This window comes from Lissotriton helveticus, chromosome 5_1 (genome assembly GCF_964261635.1).
Source record: "Lissotriton helveticus chromosome 5_1, aLisHel1.1, whole genome shotgun sequence".
Classification (NCBI taxonomy): domain Eukaryota; kingdom Metazoa; phylum Chordata; class Amphibia; order Caudata; family Salamandridae; genus Lissotriton; species Lissotriton helveticus.
This window is the reverse complement of record NC_136065.1, coordinates 1,451,983,877-1,451,999,859: the sequence shown is the minus strand read 5'-3', so window position 1 is coordinate 1,451,999,859 and position 15,983 is coordinate 1,451,983,877. Positions and strand designations below refer to the sequence as shown.

The 15,983-nt window shown below is 45.8% G+C and overlaps 1 protein-coding gene across 1 annotated transcript in view; it reads left to right on the top strand.

Moving 5' to 3' along the window:
- LOC144752672 (transmembrane domain-containing protein TMIGD3-like) overlaps positions 1–15,983 on the top strand; it is a 105,229-nt gene that overhangs the window by 63,247 nt on the left and 25,999 nt on the right. The window contains exon 3 of the mRNA XM_078640540.1: positions 13,753–13,774. Within this exon, the coding sequence (XP_078496666.1) occupies positions 13,753–13,774 (22 nt within the window). The remainder of the gene's footprint in view (positions 1–13,752; positions 13,775–15,983) is intronic.

The window sequence follows — 15,983 nt, the reverse complement described above, 5'->3', positions numbered from 1 at the left end:
ACATCCAACCCAAGATAAGCTATCTTCTTTCGCCAAACTTGTGTGGGTGTATTCAACTTGTTTACTAGTTATAGCTAGGGGAGATCAAATCCACTCCCTGTGTCTGCCGGGACACACTCTCTCTCCACTCCTTCCTTTGGTATTTATGATCTGATACCTATAGCCATATCGTAAAAGATAGCAAAGACGATACTCACAATGGACGAGAAAAGCCACCAGGTTTGTCAGCTGTGCCCATGTAGCCTGATGATCTCACAGGAACACAGAAAGCAATAAAAGCAAGATTGGAGAGGTAAATTTGCAGCTAGGAGTGGAAAGTAACTAAAGAGGAATAGTGCTTAACAGGAAAGAAGGAAAATAAAACAAATATTTGCTGGAGTGAAAGCAAATAAATCACTCCAGTAAGCTGGATAATTAGGCAGCAGGGATAAGAGGGTAACACACTGTAAATTAGGAAGGAGGAAAGGAAGATAGGGATTGGAAATAGGAAAACGAAGGAAATAGTGAAAATTCAAGAAACAAGGATGTGCTGCGATAGTACTAGCTCAGTAAAAAAGAAAAAAAAAACTCTTCTAAGCTTTGTCAGGGGTAGTAAGCACTATATAAATGAAATTCCAATACAATACAAGGAAGGCCTGCAGAACAGAGTTATATACATTTTGCTATAACTGAGGAATCAGGAAACTCTGCAAAAAACCCCAGAAAAAACAGATGGTCCCGCCCATGCGAACTGCGTGGTGTCGTTTGCGCATCATTTCCAATGCGAAGACACACCTCGTGTTGCGTTTGACGTGGAAATGCAATGTGAGCGGGGCGTGCTGGGCAACTCTGCCCATTTGCGGAACTGCACATAGCACTGGGGAGTTCTGTGACCCCTTCGCACAGTACCGCCTATCGCAACTCTGAGAATTCCGCTAAGGCCTACAAAACAGGATTGGAAATTGTTCAGAAAGTTGAAAATCTGGAAACAAAGACTCAGCCAAACAAAAACACTGCTACAGCCGCACCAAATAAATCAGGAGCTTACATGCATTCACTAGTAATCACATGCATCTGGTGTGATCAAGTTAACATCTGCCAGCAGCAGGTGTACTGATTTCTCCACCCGGGCCTGCAGGGGTGGAGATGAAGCAGTGAGCAGGTGATTCTAGGGATTCGAGACTTTGGTTGGAAAAGTATACAGTCTGCACAAAATCCAGGATGGACCTGAATATAAATCCAGAATGTTTTCCAAGAAGCTGTGAATCAATACTCGTATATGCCACAAGGTCAAGGGTTCTAAAAATATAGTATTTGTAATGCATAGCCCAACATTGATATGAAATTAATGGGAATTTCAGAATATTGCCCAATAAGGTGGAAATCAGTACATGCACTGGAATGACAAGATTTCTGAGTAGTGATTTGACATTATGCCTCCTTACTCCACCATCGAACAAGCCCTCCCCCTTTTTCTCACTCTTGCAGGTTCTTTTCCATCACTGCTTTCTTCCTTTCTCACGTTTTTTTTCTTCTATTTTTCACTTTCCCTTTCTTCTTCCTTTTATCTTTTTCTCTCTCTTTGTCTGGTTCCATGTCTGATGAGGAAAAATAAGTGCTGGTCTCCAAAAGTGAGTGCAGGTGGACCTCTCCTGCACCCACTGGCTCAAATTAGGCACTGAGCAAACGGACATAGCAGAAGGTCAGGAGGCTTAGTTAAACAGGGAGCAAATCAAGGGCTAGATTTATGGAGCATTTTTATGTTTGTAAACGGCCTGATTCGCAGAGTTGGGCCGTTTGCAAACACAAAAAGGCATTTCCCAATGTACAAACCCCAAATTGCGATTTCATAACCTGTTACAGAATCGCATTTTGGGTTTGGAAAAAGGTATTTTTTAAGGGGAGTGTTATGAGTATTCCTTCCAAATACCGATTTGCATTGGTATACACAAATGTTTTGCTATCAAAATGCAGTCGCAAAGCATTCACAATTTAGCCCAATTTGGAAACTGGTGGTAACCCATCCACAAATGGGAAGGGACCTCTTATCCTATAGGAATGGCAGGCAGTGGTCTGAAGGACTAATGCCTATTCTTAAAAAAGCATTTGCAATGCAATAGGTCTCGCAATTATTAAGGTTTGAGCTATTGGCATTGCTAAATAATGCAACACCAATAGCTCAAACTTTAATAATGCAAGACCTATTGCATTGCAAATGCTTGTTATGAACTTTGTAGGGGGAGGACAGTGGATGAAAGTTTGTAAATTAGGAGGGGGCGCGGGCACCTAAATTCTCACCTTCAGGACTGGATGTACATAAAAGCCTATCTGTGTGCCTCACAAACGGCCCATTAGGACAGTCTGATTCAAGGGTCGCTGAAGGCTGAACCCCCCCACATAGGAAGCGCCCATGGTCACTTATTGTTGCAATAAAACCTTCAGCTCTGCCTGCTCAAGCCGGCGGACCGGGAACTCCCTGTCTGTGTTGTTTGAAGCACAGAGAACAGCACAGAGAACTTGGGCCGAGAGTAAGGGTCCGTGGCTCGAAGAGAATTGCGTTGTCTCTATGAAGCCCCTCGTCTCGGCCTTCTTGCTTTTTATTAAGGGTAGAAATGATGTGGGGTTTTTTCGTACAGGGAAGACACCCTTAGAGGTGATGGGGAGTCTGTAGGGATGAGAAAGGCAGTGGCCCAGGCAGTACATGTCATCAGAAACCCGGAGGAGATAACAGGGCGCGCCCCGTCTCCCTTCCAGTGTCCATTTCATACTCCCTCGTGGGGACTCACAATACCGCAGGCAGAGGCTCATCTTCCATACCGAGGATTCTAAGGGCACGGCTCGCCGCTCCCGCTTCGCGGGAGCCGCTTCGCACAGGAGTGCGCTTCCAGTTAACCAACTGCACCTGGACACTTTAGGCGGAGGTAAGGGCGTGAGGCAAGGCGTGGGCTGCGAGTGTGCAGGGACTCCAACATCCAGGAGTCCCTGCGAGACCACGGACTGACCATCCGGTCCGCTCTCCCCGCCGGCCCGCCCCCCGCCTGCCTGAGACTGTAAAAGGCGCTTTCCCTTGCCACTTGTTGGGACTCACAATACCGCAGGCAGAGGCTCATCTTCCATACCGAGGATTCTAAGGGCAGTTCCGCCCACACGGCTCGCCGCTCCCGCTTCGCGGGAGCCGCTTCGCGGGAGCCGCTTCGCACAGGAGTGCGCTTCCAGTTAACCAACTGCACCTGGACACTTTAGGCGGAGGTAAGGGCGTGAGGCAAGGCGTGGGCTGCGAGTGTGCAGGGACTCCAACATCCAGGAGTCCCTGCGAGACCACGGACTGACCATCCGGTCCGCTCTCCCCGCCGGCCCGCCCCCCGCCCGCCTGAGACTGTAAAAGGCGCTTTCCCTTGCCACTTGTTGGGACTCACAATACCGCAGGCAGAGGCTCATCTTCCATACCGAGGATTCTAAGGGCAGTTCCGTTCGAGGACGGCAGAGAACGGCCCTGGCCCACCCCCCCTTATTGCCCCAAACCTGCTTGACATTGTATCACCGTGCTGAGACAGGTTAGTTGAAACTATAGACCCCTATTCTGCAAGTCGAGTGACGATTCAAATAACATTGTAAACACAATGAGTACTAGGATGACACGTAGCAAAGCTTCCAAAGGTGGTTCACAATTCAGTGGTCCTATGGACGACTTCATCACCCGCACAAACTTAGCCATTGATGAGGAAATATCCAAACTTCAATCCCGGGTATCCCTAGAATTGGTAGCTGCACGTAGGCTGTCTGAGGTAATCGCCCTCTCGAAAAAATCATCTCTAGGACACATAGCCTCTGCTGTCACGCCAGTACGCTCCGCTTGTCCAAATAGTATTACCACCCAGGTTGATTTACACCAGCCCCCGATCAATTTCAACCTCACTCCGCCCTTAGAACAACCATGCATCATAGAAGAGCCAAGTCTCCCTGAACCTTCTCACGTCCAGACCCCCATCCCTAATCCCTTTTCCCAAGTATTCCCAAATACTTCTCGTGTCAGTGGTGCACAACCCATAAGAAAACGCCAATCACGCTCAGCTTACTTTCGTAAAAAGGCAAAGGTTGCAGCCTCCCATCAGCTCACAATGACCAACGCTCAGGCTTGTAATGTTTTTCCTGAGGGTTCCCCGCGCACGCAGTTGGGAAACATTAAAAAAACTTCTCTCACCACTCGATTTAAGATTGTGTAGGATTGAAAACAATCTACTCGAGATGGAGAAGAGCATTATTGCTCTGGCCACTCTCGGCCTGAGAAGCCTCGAAAACCAGGGCGTGTCCTTACCTGACCCACATTTGTCAGCAACTGTTTCGCAAGCTGAACAGCACCCCCCACCAGTACCTGTTGCTGTAAAGCCTGTGCCTAAGCCGAGGACTGTGGCTGTGGACCAAGCTTCCATAACCACTAATCCTCAGGCTACCAAACCGCAGATTCCCCCACGGAACCCTAAGCCTCAAAAAGCAAATCTAAACCTGGTAGCTCCCTCCAGACTCCATTCTGCCGAAATGCAGGGTTCTCGTCCAAAAGATAATTTTAGAGGAGGTTATATAGATCTTCCTCCAGAGGCCAATGACTATGTGGTCGTGTTGACAGGAGTCCCTGTGATCGGCACTGCCCAACACGAAAACCACTGGTCATTGAAAAACAAAACTATGCATTGGCTTAACGTCAACAGACCGATTCCAAATGGCATCAAAAGCGGAGTGATGATGGTCCGTAGAATACCCTGGGTGGGCCCAACTAAGAAATCTAAGCAAGGGGACTGTGTAGTTGTAACTTTCGAAGACCCACACACGGCGCACCATATCTGTTCCTGGCCAACTAGCGAAGATTCCCTAGTTGTACCAAGGCCACTATCCTATTTCTATCCCCCACGCCAAGTGAACACCCAAGTGGATAACTGGTCCTTGGTGCAGCACCATCCTTGGAACGCCCACCCCATGAGGCAAAAGAACAATCTTTTGCACTGGAATGGGCTCTCAACCTACAATAGATATGGAGGCCTGGAGGAGGTCGACTGACTTTTTATGTTCCCAGTATGCCCACAACTAGTAAAAGTATCGTCTCCACAGGTTATAGACATAGTTGGAAATCCGACCAACGGCCCCCCAACAATCCATGCTGGGCCTCTGACTGTTTTGCCCCGGGCCATGGAACCAACCAAAATGGCTCTTCTAGATCACAAAAGAGCGGAAACGAGGCCAGATAGCCCCTGCTTGATCTCCCCTCTTCCTGTACATTCCAATTCCATGGAGACTGACCTGCTTGTTAGCGTTGCCTCTCTAGGCGATTCTTCATTGAAGGTCCTATGTTGGAATGTGGCGGGCCTTGCACGCAACTTTGACAACCCGGAATGGAATACTTTCCTGGCTCCCTATGACATTTGCTTGCTACAGGAAACATGGTGCCAGGAACCTAGACACAGAGTGGGGTTCTCGACCTTCTATGTACCGGCTGTATGCCACCAAGGTTCTAAAGGACGTCCATCCGGGGGTCTTCTTATCTGGATCAACATTGCACTAGACCTCAGTGTTTCACAAAGGACTACCGAAACACCCGACCTTCAATGGCTAACACTGCGTTATAAAGGAGGAAGGAAACTAGAACTATTTAATCTTTACTTAAGGGGCAACAAGAATAGAGGATCTCTAAACTCTTTAGGCTTAAGTAACAACCTGTCTGCCTGTGACGCCAACTCTCTCGTCCTGCTGGCAGGCGATTTTAACTGCTGTTTTGAGCCTTTAGCCAAAGAAGACATTCTGGACATCAATGAGGAGGATAACAGGAGGGGCATCCCTACCTTGAACCTTGAACCGATCCCCAAATGGACACAAATGGTGATCGACATAAATGCTCTTTGCATGGAGTTTAATTTAAGAGCAACTAACGGACGTTCCAAATCAGATCCCATGGGTGCCTATACATACAATAGGACGGGCCACTCATCCAGAATTGACTTTGTTATGCTCAACTACAACCTCTGGCCATATCACCAAGACATGGAGGTTATAGAGACCTGTGACAGTGACCACAACCCTCTCGCTCTAACCATCTCTGCCCCCTGGCAATCTGGGTCCCAAGAAACTACCATCCAGTTATGGAAAGCTTCACATGAGATTCTTCCATCCAACTGTGGCAGACGTCTCAAATGGGCAAGAGTCTCAGCGGATGAGGCTAGGATGACACATGCCGAAACCATCTTATCAAAGGCTGAATCTAGGCTTGACTGCACTAATAGCGATGGTAAGATGTTTTTATCGTTATTTACGGAGACTGTTACGGCATTAAGTGGGCTGTTCATCGTCCCCAAACCCAGCTTCAGAACTGCTTTAAAGGGGACCCTGAGAACAAGTGAAAAGTGGTTCACAGCCAAATGTCGACTTGCTAAGGGTAATCTTGTTGCTGCAGTAAAAGGAAAAGTCCAAACTACCATCAGGTCTGCAAGGCAACTTTATAGGAAAACTGTGACTGAGGCTAAGCGGACATATGATTTCAATTTTTGGCGCGACCTAACGGAGGCGAGCACAAGGAAAGATGCTAAAGGGTTCTGGGACTTGCTAAGATCGAGAGACAAGCCCATTGATCAACAACTGACTTGTAATATCCCTGGTGTTGCCTGGTTTGCCCACTTTTCCAAACTGTATTCGGCTCATACAGGGCCTTTGAAACTAGACCCGCTCTTAAGGCCCAATTCCACAGATCCCCTACCAAATGAAGTCGCATTTACCACCTTGGAAGTAGAGAAGGCAATCAGGAGTACTGTTTCTAACAAAGCGGCAGGTCCGGATGGGATTCCGGGCGACCTGATAAAAAATAATCCCCCATTCTGGAGCAGACTAATTGTTGCCCTTCTTAATGAGGTTATGTTGGGGGGGTCTTTCCCTGACTCTTGGAGGGGGGCCGAAGTAGTCCCCATTTTCAAGAAAGGTAGCAGGGAAGACCCAGCTAATTATCGCCCCATCAGTTTGCTGGATTCAACGCAAAAGATAGCGGGGAAAGTGGTATTGGGCAGGATTCTGGAGTGGGTGGAAGAAAATCAGATATTGTCTGATTTCCAAGCGGGTTTTAGATTAGGGACAGGTACCGTCGAGCAGACATTCCGCCTTTTAATGCTCTATTGGAAGGTAGTGGTGCTAGGAGGGGGCAGTTTGTACTTAGTCTTCATAGACTTAAAAACAGCCTTCGACCTGGTTCCAAGAGCGTTATTATGGAAGGTCCTCGACGAGTTAGGTCTACCACCTTACCTGTTGGCCTTGCTGATAAAATTTCATGAAAACAACTTTGCCCAAATCAGATGGGGTGCCCAGGGCGAAAAAAACCCGTGTATTCCAGTAGACAGGGGCGTCCGCCAGGGGTGTGTGCTTGCCCCCACTCTGTTTTCACTTTACGTTAATGGAGTGGTGGAGCACCTTCTTCAACATCCTGCAGATGCACCATCCCTGGCGGGAAGGAAAATCCCGACGCTCCTGTTTGCGGATGACACACTCCTGATTTCGAAATCACCTGCAGGCATACAGTCACTACTTTCCAGCTTTAAGGCCTTCTGTGACACTAAAGGATTGGCCATAAATATCGGCAAGACCAAATTCCTTGTCCTCAACCCGCCTAAGAAATCTGTTAAACCCCCCACTCTTGACTCCGTTACATTAGAACGTGTCAGTGAATTTGACTATCTAGGCATACGTCTTAGTGATAGTATGAGCTGGAAGGCCCATCACCAAAAAGTGTTCCTAACCCATAAGAGGGTAGTTGGTGCTCTACTTAAAGAGCAGCGTGCTTCCTCCATAAAACCTATTGGGGCACTTCTTGATATTTATAGGGGTAGGGTTGTGAGCGCAGCACTGTATGGTGCAGAACTTTGGGGTACCCAGAGAGTGGATACTTTGGCCCACCTAGAAAATAAATTTCATAAAGATCTGATGCGGCTACCCCAGAGCACCCCCACAATCCCCATCTTGCTTGACGCAGGTACTCGTCCAATCTGCGAGCAAGCTAAATTACGCCCCTTACTGCTATGGTCTAGAATCTGGAACGTCCCTGAGCTCCACAGTTATGCAGATGCCCTAAAAGATGTACTGTCCTTACCTGACTGGCATAAGATCACCTGGCTCAGAGAGGTCAAGAGGGCATTGTACAAAATTGGTCTAGGAGCTGCGTGGGAAAATAAAACAGCACCTCCCAAACAAGAACTGAAGAAGGCATACTGGTCTTGGGTGGATAGTGAGAGACTAGCTAAATCTAATCATCCAAAATCTGTTGCAAATTTCTTAATGGTTAAAGACATCCCCTCCAGAGAACCATACTTGGATTTGATTCACAGCCCACATGACAGGGCATTATATTTTAAATTCAGGGTTGGGGTCTTACCTCTATGTCAGTTTACCTCTACATGGAAACCACCTTTGCAAACTGTACCGCACTGTCCTTTCTGTGAGTTAAAAATTGAATCTGTTGCACACTTTTTATTTGAGTGGCAAGTTTATATGTCCCCTAGACGGAGGTGGTTGAAGCCTCTTTGTAGGAGCCTGGGAACTCGCTCACATCTGGAAGCTATAAGAATATTGCTCTCAGATACAAGACCCTTTTTTGCTATTTGTCTGGCTAAATTTTTAGGCTGGGCTTGGAGCCTAAGATCTGCCAAACAACTGATGTTACAGTAGAGCGTCCCTTTTTTCATTTTGTATAAATTTTATGTTTCTTTTGTGTAAATATGAATGTTTTAACGGTATTATGAACTGTAAAATTGCTTTGTTTCGATTATTGTTTTTATGCTGTCATGTTTTGCTTTTATGATATGTTTCTATATCGAAATAAAGCTTTACTACTACTACTCCCTCGTGGGGGTGCTGTGCATTTGTTGGTCAGGGACCCTCTGTGCCTGCCTGGCAGGGGAACCCCAAACAGAGCACGGTGGCAGCTCTCCGGGGCACGGTTATGAGAAGACGTCGATAATCGTCCCTTGTAACTTTCTAAGCCGAGGATGTTAGGAAAGCATGTCGTTTCCGCTTCACAAATGAACAAAGATGAAAAGATGGAGTGAAACACATGAAATAGGGGTCCCCATGTCCCGCGTGTAACAGAGCTAACCTGTGCCAGAGCGAGGTGGCCGCCTGTTGCTTGCTTGTTATTTTTCATCTCCATTTATCTCTGGTGATTTGAAACGAATCTTAATTAGGTTGTGGCCCCTGCCTGCCATCTTTTTGTGGATGCTTGTTTTTTTCTAATGTTAACTTCTACTTCGCTTTTATTATTAATTTTTTTATGTTTTCTTTCCCGGACATGCATTGTTTCTTCACGCGGTCTCCGAGCGCTTCTCATTGCCCCTTGCCCGGATAGTGCAGCGGTGCCATGTGTGGCTGTGCTCAACAGGCGGGGGAGGAAGTAAAACTCGGACGTAGAAAAGCTAGCCTAAAATCTAAACCAGGCAGACAACGTGGAATCCCGCCTTCTAGAGAGCATTGAAAGTGCAGTTTTATGTATTCCTTGCTACAAGTATATGTAAGCAGCCAAGTAAGTGATTCTTTTTAAAGTGTGTGTAGGTGCGGTGGAGAGGGACTTAAACACTAGCTCGATTCTTAGCTTTTATTGTCACCTCCCTTTTCCTCATTTGTTTTTCGGTTCTTTTCTACACCCCAAATCGGCCTGCATGCTACAGTTTATTATTTACTGTTTTTTGTTTTTGCAGATTCAGGTTATACATTGTTACCCTGGCCTGTCTCCGGCCGCTCACTTGACTAGCAGATAAGACACATTGTCATGGCACTAGTTCGTGTTTACCTCCATAAATCCGTCCCTGCATTCTCCAGAGTGCTGCATCCTCGCGGACTCCACCTGCCTCTACAGACCTCAGCCACAGCTCGTCCGAACTTCATCAGTTTGTCCTTCAAGCCAGCCCCGGGGTGAGCCTCTTCCCCAAGCCAGATCCGCCTCCAATTCCAACAGATGAAATCGGTTTTCAAACGTTACTGCCTGTAAACGATTTTTTGTCATTTTACCTTCATTTTGGTTACTACAGTCCACTGCACTAAAAAAAAACACGCCGCGAGTGGTGCGCACGCTCACGCCTCATGTGCTTTCAATTATCGCGCCTGTGTTTGGGCACGATAACTGAAACCACATGAGCTTTGGTGCACGTAACAGACACCAATAGGCCGTGGGTGGAGCAATGCGCCCGCCTTTGGCCTATGTGTGCTCTGTTAAAACAAAGCACGCACTCAAAGTCCAATTACAGACCCCAAAACAGAAAACACACGCATGAGCGTGTGTGATTCCAGGGTCCATTTCTGAACCCCGGACAAAAGTACTTTCGCCTGCTGCACAGTGCTACGCAGGTCACGAGACCTAAAATTAAAACTCCAAAGGGTAATTTTTTTATTTTTAAAAGCATCCCGTTTCCCTTAAAGGAAAACGGGATGCGTTCGAAAAACAAAAGACTGCTTTATTTAAAAGCAATCACAGACATGGTGGTCTGCGTACTCCAGCAGGCCACCATCCCTGTGATGGCTGTGATTCCGAATGGGTCGCAAATTGTTATCTACCTCATTAATAATCATGCAACCCACTACGCTAATTGAAACTCAATGAGTTCCATACATTAGGAATGACGATTTCCTAATTGCGATTCTCGAAAATCGCAATCAGCCCCTAGTCACTTACTATTTTGTGATAATGAAGAGAGGCCATCCTAGTACGTTGTTGGGAAAGGGAAAGGTGTGAAATTTTTGATTGAAGGTGAAATTGTGGTGAGTAAGAGGGGATAGTGTAATAAAGGGGAAATCACTGTAAATGGAAAGCCACAAATTTTGTGATAAAGCAAAATAGAACAGCCAGAAATGGTTATAGCAGGCTGCCTTATGTTGCAGTGTACTTTGGTAAAATAAGTAATTAGCTAATAGATTATGTCTTATTGCAAACTGAAATGTGTTTAACTCTGGATTTATTATGAATGTAAATGTCTTCTGATTAATCTCTGCTCACAGAAATACCCTTTGGCCCAAAGAGCTTCTGAGTCACTGAGGGGAACAGTAAAAACAACATATACCTGGCCACACAATTAAAACAAGCCTGAAATCCTGGCTTTGCCAATGCTTGCTTTAAATTTGGCGTTCCCCTTCCCCTTGTGGAACCGTATGTCATAGTCAATGTAATGAAGTTCAATTTGGTTGAACCCCTTCTATACATCACACCAGGAGATTGCCCCAAAATGTGACTAAGTCTGACGATAGCATTCTTCACCAGGCTTAGCCCACCATTATCATCCAACTCTGTGCACTATTGGCTTAAACTGATCTTCTCTATCCCCTCCATAATGATCCACAGAGACAGTAAGGTCCTGATTTTGAGTTAAGTGATAACACAGACTTCTTTTTTTGAAAGAAATACTTATTTTGTGGAGATGCCATGGGCTGACTGCCTTTGAACATACTACTCAGGGGTGGAGGATATGCCACTGAGGTCTTTCCTCTAGATATAGCACTTCTGACATAAATCATGGAACAGTTGAATTTTCTGCGGACAAGGACTTCTAGAACAAGCTCATAGCCTCTAGTTGCTCCCACTGACATTTATTGCAACTAGACGATTGTATTTACGACACCTTCACATTATTGTCTTCAATCAAATTATTGATATTAGTTTGGATCTCAAATTACTCATTGTGCCAACATCCCTGCACCTGTTCCCTCAGACACTTTCAAATTGTAAACCTTTATTTTAGCACATAATGCCACAAGGCATTTTAAGAAATATCCGGTTGTTGTGGGTCTCTGACTTACAACAATATTGCATTTGCCAACTCTCATACCCTTAGTTCGCCAAGTAGAAAAATTACAAGGAGGAATACTAAAGCAGCAGGAAAATCAAGCCAAGGCAGGGAGGGAGAAAAGGACAGAGATAAAGAGAAAAGCTTGCTTAAGGAGAATCAGAGATTAGGCCAGGACCAGCAATAGAGAGGCAGGCAATAGGCAGGAAAGAAAACACAGGTGTATGGATTACAAGAATCGAAGAATCATCTAGTCGAGCACTGGACCAGAGGAAATTTGGACTCTCACCGCTGTCTGAGTCATGAGGAAAAATTAAGCTGGTACCAGGGGCTGGAGCAGAGCATTGACTGTGGATGATCGAGAAAGAGAAACTTACGTTTTGTATGGTTTGAAGGGCAGCAGCAAAGGGAGAAGCAAATGGAGATTCAGCTCCCTTTGTACTTAAAATTGACCACAATGGCATTAATGCAGTAGCCGTAACAGCATGGAATCCACAGCTTCTAAGGCACTGAGAACATTCAAGAGAGGGGAAAGACATGTGCAGAGTGGAGTGTAGTTGCTGTGCCTTCTTCGTATCAATTCCTCTGTTTCTTTGATAATCAACCAACATTGATTAACCAAATCATTACAGATTCATTCTGTCACTCTGCAGGGACACAGCACTGGGAACCCATGAATCAATGCAGATCAGTAGGTCTCAAAGACCTGAAAATTGAAACGTGAGGCTCTATGTCTCCAGATTCGGTTTGTCCATGATAAACACCCATGGCCTGATCACGATGGCGGTTGGACCGCAACTAATGGCTTGTCGGTTGCGATCCGACCGCAATCTGCTCCTGCAGTCCGACCGACACATTACAATGTGTGCATTCGGAGGCAGCAGCCAGGGGGACCATCCAGGAGCCTGTCGGTGCATCAGAAGCAGTTCATAATCCCCTAAAACAGCGCCTCCGCCATCAGGATTATGATGTCGGTTTCCGACTGCCATTCCATGTCGGCTCTTCTGATATGGAAAGGCTGTTGAAAAACAACATTGGGGACCACGAGCAGACCCCCTTCCCTCCTGGCCATTTGGGCCTGGGGGGCACCTAAATATCCCTACACTGTGTCACGGTGCCTCCCACACGGGTGCAGGGATGTTTGAAAACATCCATTTTTCAATGGAACCTTGGGCTGCTGGCCTTTTACGCCCATCGCACAAGCTTCCATTGAAAAATATATGTTTCCGTCTGAATTGGGATGTCAGAAACGCCGACTTAAGGTCGAGTGGTTCCGTTCCAACAACGGTGTTGGGCAGACACAAGTCCACCCGATATCGACATCATAATAAGGCCCCAGTGCTTCATTTCAGCCGGTGGTTTCTGATGATCAGCACCAGCACTTAATTGTCAACACAGGCACTTAAACCAACAGCACCACCATGTGGCAGACTGCCCTAATTTAGAGATCATCACAACATTTGTTTATTAATTCAATATATATTCAAAATGTCTAAAACATGTGGCACAAGCCATTCATATAGCTATGGGGCCTATAATAGTCTGTATTGTTACACTGCTAGGTGTGTGGTGGTTAGGAGTTGTGTTGACAGCGCTGGTAGGAGCAATTAGTGGTGCAAGCAGCAGTAATCACCTGAGAGGGCCCTGGGACTTATTATTTTACAAATTAAGCACTGTAAACACCTTAACAGTTCTAACTTTCATATGGATCGGTAATGGAGTAGCTGATTATAACTGGGCAACCTCCACACAGCTCACTAACATTTGACCTCTATGATGCGGGTGAAGTCTGGCAGAAGAAGCAGTCACCAGTACAGTATTTGCAGTGAGGGTGCACTGCGTAAAGTATCGAAACAGATTAAATAGTTACGTTTGTTAGTTTACATTTTTGCTTCGGGTGCATTTTTAGACTGCGTTTTAAAAATATACTTAAACACATAAGTGTTCATGCAATAAATTGTCTCTTTTTTTTATTTTGCAGATCATGCACCCGAGAAGAATATGTAAGTATTTTAATACGATTCAGATTGATTTTGTTTGGTTTTACTGCTACAGTAATTTGTGGGAAAATAGCCTTGTCAATCAAACCTTTAATGAGATCTATAAAAAATATTGGGGCTTATATACACGCCCCTTGCGCCGCCTGCACGTCACTTTTTCCCATAATAAAAGTGACGCAACGGCTGAGCAAGGGGCTTGTAAATGAGCCCCCTTGTTATTAACCAATTTAAAATAGTTCTTCATGCCCCTCCTATCACACAGGGTTTGCTGTTTCGGGTGGTCACTTCATTTTATTTATTTATACTATTTACGGGTATTTGTAAAGCTCACTGACACTCATAAACAGAGGGGCAGATTTACAAGCTCCTTGCGCCACTTTTGCGTCACTTTTCACGTGGGAAAAGTGACGCAAAAGTGGCACAAGGGGCTTGTAAATAAGCCCCAGAGTCTCCTGGAGCTATAGGGGAACGCTGGTTCATACTGCAGAATGAACACATGCGAAACTGCAAATTATTGAGTAAAAAGGTTTTTTTGAGGAATTTCTTGGCTCTGAGGAAGTTTATTTTGGTTCTGATGGGCAGGTGGTCCGTAATATCTCTCCCTGCAGCTGCAAGGAATTCCTCCCTGTGTAGTGAACTTGCAGTGATTTATGGTGAAATACATCTTTCCAGCGGGTTTAAGTCTTTGGGTAGGATTGTATTTCAGGAATGTGTCAGACAGGAAATTGGGGCTGGTTCTCTACTTTATAGGTCATGCAAGCAGATTTGAGCTGAATTATTTTGCTAATGGCGAGCCAGTGCAGTTGTCTGAGAGATTCTGGTTGAATTTTCTCTGGCTGAACAAAATCTTGACAGTGGCTTTATATTGTGTTTGCAAACGGGCTATGATTCTCTTTAGGTACACGGAGTTGACTTATTCCATTCTGGAGTGAATGTAAGCATGGTTTTCTGTATTCCTGTGAGAGGAGATAGGAAGAGAAAGTCAAACGTAGGGGTTTCACATAAAAAAAATATGTGGCAGTACCCGACTGAACACAGGCTCTTCAATGGCAGGCCTTAGACACATTTTTCAAAAAATGGTTTAGTAACTGTGCAGTGTGGTTTTCTAGGGATAACTGGGAGACATAGATAATGCTAAGATTCTGAGCTGCGCCAACTGGTTTTGGGCTATTGCCCAATGCACATGGCCATACTTCAGTACCACTCTTTTTAAGTTTATTGTAGATGAACAGTACTTCTGAGTCTGTGGGATTCAGCATTTGAAGGATGTTTTGCCATCCAATTTAGAGCAGTCTCAAGGGATAGTGAACGTGAGAGGGAACGTCATCAGCTTTGTTCTCTGTTCTGTTAGATTTGGGGGTCTCTAGTTGGAGCAGGTAGGTACATGTGACAAATAGGGACCCTTGCCTCTAGTCAGGGTAAGAGAGTACACTCCTAAAATAACCCCTGCTCACCCCCTTGGTAGCTTGGCACAAGCAGACAGGCTTATTTCAGAGGCAGTGTGTAAAGCATTTGTGAACACATACAGTAATCAAGTGACAACACTAAAGATGGACACTACACAGGTTTTATATAAAAAATAAGTATTCTTTATACAGACTTATCACAAGACCTCAAACGACAAAAATCCACAATACTGTACTTAAATTGGTAGTTTTAGCTTAGTTCTCTTTAGTTCTTAAGATGCAACACTTTGAGTCAATGTACCTTAAGATGCGACACACAGGGGGCATCGAAAGTGTTGCAAAGATGGAAATGCGGCAAAATCCGGTGCAAAGAAATAAAGACGTCAAGTTCTTCCTGATGCGGCACGCTTCTCCGTTGTTGCAAGAAGTCTCGGTTTGATGCGTCAACTGCAGCGGCGACACCCTTGAGCAGAGATGCGACTACAGCGGCTTTGGCAGCGACACTCTTCTCCTTCGATGCAAGACACTTCCGCTTGATGACACAGCTGCAGCTGCGACACCCTTGTTCAGAGATGCGACAACAGTGGCTGCGACGGTGGCATGCTTCTCCGTGGATGTTGGGCGCTTTTCTTGATGCTGTGCAATGCGTCAGCTACAGCGGCGACCTCCTTGTTCAGAGATGCGACGACAGTTGCTGCGTCGCGCTTCTTCTTCGGTGCGCGACGCTTCTGTCGATGCAGAGCAATGCGTCAGCTACAGCGGCTACACCCTTGTTCAGAGTTGCGACGGCAGCGGCTGTGACAGCG